At 37.4% G+C, this 6,279-nt stretch overlaps 1 protein-coding gene across 1 annotated transcript; it reads left to right on the forward strand.

The window, feature by feature from the left end:
• The first annotated feature begins 202 nt into the window (after positions 1 to 202).
• LOC104391694 (tetraspanin-3-like) lies at positions 203 to 1,000 on the forward strand. The gene has a single exon (XM_010001022.1). The coding sequence runs from the start codon at positions 203 to 205 to the stop codon at positions 998 to 1,000; it is 798 nt and encodes a 265-aa protein (XP_009999324.1).
• Positions 1,001 to 6,279: the final 5,279 nt, after the last annotated feature.

Genomic DNA, 6,279 nt, shown 5'->3' on the forward strand with positions numbered 1-6,279 from the left:
AGCATCAGCATTTGGGTAGCTGATGCAGAGCCTAGTTTTTGTGCCGAGGGAATCTCCTCAGTGTTGCTTTTTCACAAGTTGTTTTTGAGTGGATATGTAATTTCCTGCACCTGGATAAATGGGTTGGAGACCTATTAAATCCTGGTTGTGAGGGTCTGAGCTGCTAGGAGTGAGCAGAAGGGGGAGAGGTAGAGGTGTGGTCATGTGGCCATCATCTTTATGGTGCTATGAGTACTCCTGGCTCAGGCCTTTTGCTCAGTCTCTGCTGAGGATCCTAGGCTTCATCTTCTGTGGCACTGCTGCAGCTCTGGCCTTTGGTGGAGTTCTTGTGATCCTGATGTACAAGAACTACAGTTATTTACTTCAGGAGTCTTTCTTGTCTGTCCCTGGCTGGCTGGCTGTTGCAGCTGCACTTACCTTGCTACCTACTGGAGTTTTGTCTATCTCTCTTTCTGCTAAGAGCTCCCGCTGCCAGCAAGGGACTCTTATGTACTTGCTTTTGGTCTTGCTTTGCCTAGAAATATCTTCTGGAGTTATGGCACACTTATACTCTATTCGTATGCCTTCTGAGCTGAAGAGCACTTTGGATCACCTTGTCTCTCAGTATAATGGGACACGATCCCAGGCTCCTGATAGCAGGGTTGTGGATATGGTACAGACGAAGCTCCAGTGTTGCGGGGTCCAAAACTACACAGACTGGCTAAAGGCAACAGCTGCTTCTTGGCATTTTCCAGCTGAAAAATCTCGTGTCCCTGAAAGCTGCTGTAAGGAGAAGTATTCTCGCTGTGGGAGTGACTTAAGCCATGTGGAGTGGCTTTTTCAGGAAGGCTGTCTAAAGAAGCTGGAAGACCGGTTGTGTTTTGTTACGCTCTATGTGTTTTGGTGCTGCATTTTGCTAAGTGTCTTAGAGCTGTTGGCTGGTGCCAGCAATGGCATGCTCATGATAATGCCTTCATGGAACTTCCAAATTCTGGACTCATCTACTTTCTCAAAGGCCTGAAGACACTGGCAGCATTGCTAAATCTGCTGCATGTTTTCTTGGTTTTGTAACACTCAGCAGTTGCACTGGAAGAAAACATTTTTTTATGTATTTGCATGTAAATCAAACTGATTTTACACTGCTGGATTTTTTTTCTTTCATGTTACAATATTAGATCAGTTTTCCCCCAGTTCTTTTTTAAAACATAATTGCTTGAAGTCAGAACAGGGAGGGGAGAGTCTTCAGTATGTGCAAATGTGAAAATACTGTGCATGAGTGTGGGCGAAGCCATAGGTCGTATGTGCAATAGTATGTGTTGCTCAGAGCAGTATGTTGCAAGGTCATGACCTGAACTTTTGGAATAAATCTTAACTGTACTAAAATCTTGACTAATTAAAGAGCAGATTCCTCCACTTTCAAATGTGCATTTAATGCTTTGGCACTTCTAAAATAAGTGCTTTGGATGGAGTGCAATACTTTTTTCTTTGTTTCCTTCAAATTCTGGTTTAAAAACTAACTTACTCTTTAATGAAAATAAATGCCACTTTTTTTTTTTTTTTTTTTTTAAATTGGAATGAGGATGCAATCTAAATGGAGCATATATGTTTAAAATCCAAGTAAATACTATGATGACATACAATAGGAGGTATAGTAACCTTGAGAGTTGCATAGGAGCATTTCCATGACTAAGGAGGAGAAAGAAAGTCTGCACTTCTTAATTTATTTTGTATCAAAGCAAGGAGTGGGTCAATTCTTTCCTGAAGAGGTAAGTGGAGTTCCATGCATATTTGAATGACAACAGCAATATACTGCCTTTTGCTTAAGATATGTCTGTCCTAAGTTGTTTATCCATTTTCTGGGAGTCTCACTCTAATCTGCATGTGCTGAAAAGGACTAAGTCAGCATATGGACTCTGTATTTTTGTTTATGTCGGTGCTGTTGGTGTTCAGGGAGGTGCTAGTAAAAGCTTTGCTCTACCTGTGCTGGACTGTGCAGTGTGTGTATGGGTGTGCTTGTCCATGTGTGTCTGTCTGGTAAATGCACTCAGCCTCACTGCTGACCTGCAAAGAGGAACTGCAGCTGCTGCATCCTTTGGCAAGTGTATGTGGGGAATCTGCAGGGCTGGCCTGCAAGTGCATGTTAGACTTTACCAGACTGGGAACAAGGAAACCTTCTGAGTCACAAAGAACATTGGACTGGTCAACTGTCTTAGAATATTTAAAGCAATCAAGATTTAACTGAGTATTGCTTAAAGTTCTAATAAATGTCAGGCACTTCTGGACAAATTTTAGACCCCAAATCACTCGATACTGATTTTCATGGGGAAAAAAAGAACAATTCTGACAGAATTGATACCAAACATGAAAGATACTGCAGGGCAGCTTCATAAAAAATATAAACCCTCATTTAGATAAAAGAACTTATTAATCAGGAGTGAATAATTAATCCAAAAAAAGAAAACATCTTCCAAAAGGAAGTATGTTCCAAAGCACAAAAAGATAATATCTGTGTCTTTGAGTAACTTAATAGAAGAAAATACTGTTTTCTTGACACAGAATGCATGTTGCAGTGAAAACATCTGTCTAGCTAAGCACTGCAATTTGGGTCTTCATAGCTTTGTGGTACTCTGAAACATAAATGTTTTGTGATGCCAAGTTATTGCTATGACACTACAAAGATACAATGAAACTAAAGTGATGGCAAGTGGTCCAGTAAGAGATTGAGTTTGTTGAAGAAAAAGTGGAGTGGATGCAGCTTTTTATCACCTAGCTTTCTTAAGGTGGTGGTTTTCTTCTTACAACAGTTCTCATCCCTTACAGTTTCTTTCATAATCGAGATCCTGGAGTTACGAGTGGACTTTCATAAAATTTATTGGCTTTTTCAGTTTAAAATTAAATTCTGTATCACAAAGCAGAAAGATTTGGGTTTGCTAAAAGGTGATTGAAGACTCAGTTCCTGTATACCTTCCATAGATATTGTTAAATCACTTAAGGTTACTCTTCAATAAAAATTATGGGTGTTATGGTTTGGTAAATTTTCTTACCTGTGCAATGAAGAGGGAGGTTGTAGTGTTATGCCATGTGTTTTTCCTTAGAAGTTGAGTTGACTGATCTCCACCAGCTAGAAAAGATTATGTGGAACAGGGTAGGTTTTGTTGTTGTGTTTTTTTTTTTCCATGCTAAACAGGGTATTTTCTCTAAGGCAACACTAACAGTAAGATGTTTGCCAATATCTGGAAGGTGTGACCTCAAACATCAGTAAGAAATCCCATTGACATTTAGTTGGTTTGAAGCATGGAAGACGAAATACTTCATGTTATCCATTGTTGTTTGTTTTTTGGTGTTATTTTTTGGTGTCAGAAATCAGTTTTTATCCAGAGGTGTTTTTTTTTTAAATAAAAATAATGTAACTATATCTTCAAGAAGATAAGCATTCTGTTATTGCCTGCTGTATGTTGTAAAGCACTGTAGAAAGAATACTTGGTTTTCCATCTAGATATACAGGTTTACTGAAGAATTCAGGAAGTTCCTACAGTGAGTTTAATTGCTTCGGTATTGCTCAGATATATCACAGAAGTTTGTTTTGCAGTGAAGAGTGATGTCATCTATCTTTTCAACTACAGGAAAAGCTAAATATTTTCTGTACTAACTTAATACCTGAGGGAATCAGCTTTAAAAGCAGCTGTGCATGTGAATAACTTGATTTTGTCAGGAAAGCTCACACGGGCAAAACTACCCAGGAGAACATGTTTGCAGTTTCACCTTAAAGCTGGTTGCAGATTACTGTGCTTCCTTAGCAAAAAAATTGTATGAACCTATAGTTAGAACCATGTAGGAATGCTGAAAGAGGAGAAAGTTGCACAAGCTAAACAAGTCAACACAAGATGCATCCATATTTTTGCTAAAGCTAAATGAACTGCAAGTTTTTTGAAAAATTATGCTTCTGGTGAAAAAGAAATATTAATCTTGTGCTCAAGGCATGAAAGATAGAAGTAGTAAGCTGTAGAACTGGAGAGAACCTAGGAGCCATAATAAATCCTTAAATCAGCCATGCATGCATTCCTTTCAATTTTTGTCCCTGTTCTATATGTACTCCTAGAGAAATACCTTCCAAACCATCTACGTATTTTTCATAGAGAGAACATTTCAGTATACCATATGCAATTTATGTGTATAAGTCTGCATATATTAATGGATAATATATCTGGATATTATTGTGGTGCCTTCTGTAACAGTAAGTCAAAAGTTCACTATTAAGCTTGTAGCAATATATAATTAATTGTAAGAAATACATTTCTGAGTGCTTCTGTGTTTCATAGTGCTTCATAGACTTGGGTTGGATGAAAATGCTGAAACATATTGCATATGGGAGTTAGGATTTTTTTTCCAAAAAGTTCCTTTCTAATTAAAGAACCTTCAAATAGTAGCTGTAGACCATTGGAAATGTCCAAGAGACTTGCATACAGGAAATCTCCCATCTGTGTCTTGTTTCTTGTAAGTCATGTCAACTAATGTATTTTTTGGTAATTCAACAGATACAGTGAGTATGCCTGTCTTTCTTAGACTCTAAACTGTTAATTTCTTGCCATGATTTATGCATTTCTTCCTAAGAACATTTGCCAGAATACAGCTTTGTGAGTGGAGGTATGAGGTTTTGGATTTAAATCAATGAAAAAAGTTTTAAAGCTTTGTTGGCCTTATAAGTTAAAAAAAAAAAAAAAAAAGAAAAAAAAGAAAAAAAAAGAGAAAAGTAATAATCACAGTCTGAGAAAATCCTTTCAAAGTGTGAAGAACTTGCTCAACTGTTTAAACAATGCAATATTTAATCCAGCCCTGCAGGCTTTTTGCTCTGTTTTTGTCTTTAAAAAGACATTTCAGGCATGTTAACAGGTATCAGGAGCTTACACTTCTGTTGGAGGAGTCTGAGATTAAGGTTTACTATACCCACAGGCACACAATAACTAATTTCTAGTAGAAATGAGTTTAAGATTTGTTTACATGGGGAAGAGAAACTAGGACAAGCAGCAGCTCTTCTCAAACATTTCTCTTTTAGAAGAGATTTCCATACAGTGTTTTTGGATGAGGTCTGCCCCTGTCAAAAGCTCTTTTAGAATGGCTAAGAAGGACTTTCTAAACAGATCATCTCCAAGAAGAGAAGATCTTCACCTTCACTGGTACTGTAAGACCTGAAGCATACAGTTTGTGATATGGAGACAAATTTTTCTTGCTAACACCTGCCTACATTCAACTTATTTAGTTTATATCAGAATAATATCAATAGGCTGATATTCTCCATCCTCACAGCCTCCTTTGTTACCATGAGCCTATCGCTAAAAAGCACAGTGGTACTGGCATGGTGGCCTCTGTGACCTCATTTTTTGTAAGGTCTGCACTGAATTGCAGGTATTTTCATAAATTTTTCTGAAAGCCTATCTGCTCCAAAAATGCCCAGGGCTCTGTTGAGCTTCAGAGAGACTTTTCAATGTTTCTTAGGCTCAAGATGTGGTCTGAGGGTTGTGGTATATGTCCAGAGGATCTTTAGTAGCACAATCATGTTGATTTTGGCAAGTGTGCAGGAAATGGAAGGAGGTGCAGCTTTCTGCCTGTGTTCATAAGAGAAAACTGAGCATTTCCCTATTGTCTTTGAAGAGATGGTGGAAGAAGTCATTATGTCGTGTGGACTCATTGACTTCCTGGAAAAATGTGTTTTAGTTTGTCAGCGTTAAGTAATTATTTTGAAAAATTCAGCTTCCAGGGCTGGCTAAGTTCCCTCTTACAGAGTGGTATTATACTGGGTAATCAAGAAGCCGAGAGGAGAAATTAAACCCAACTCTTAAAATACCATCCTGGAATATGACAAAAACCCAACCTACTTCAAGATTTAAGTACAGAGAACGAACTGAACTACTTGTTCAATGATGTTAAATGATCAGCATTAATTTATTAAATGATATAAAGTGAAATTAAATTAGAGCAAGTAAGTGATTTCATTATGTAAAGCAATTTTTGAAACTGAGTAATGTGATCACCCTTCATTTATTACATTAAGTTCAGAATATTGGATATTAGTGCTATTATTAAATTCATGGAAATGCTTATAATGATGAACTAGTTTAAATGTAATTTGTAAACGAAATCACTCCTTTTCATATTTCTTTTCCAGTATTGCTATTTACAAAATGCTGTTACTTTTTACAAAACAGGGAGGAAAACACCAACAACTAAATTGGCAATGGTTGAGGTAAGGAGAGGAAGTGGATACTAAAACTGTAAACTCATAGGAAACATACATAGTTTGAA

The sequence above is a fragment of the Chaetura pelagica genome, unplaced genomic scaffold, assembly GCF_000747805.2.
Source record: "Chaetura pelagica isolate M959 unplaced genomic scaffold, ChaPel_1.0 scaffold126, whole genome shotgun sequence".
Lineage (NCBI taxonomy): Eukaryota > Metazoa > Chordata > Aves > Apodiformes > Apodidae > Chaetura > Chaetura pelagica.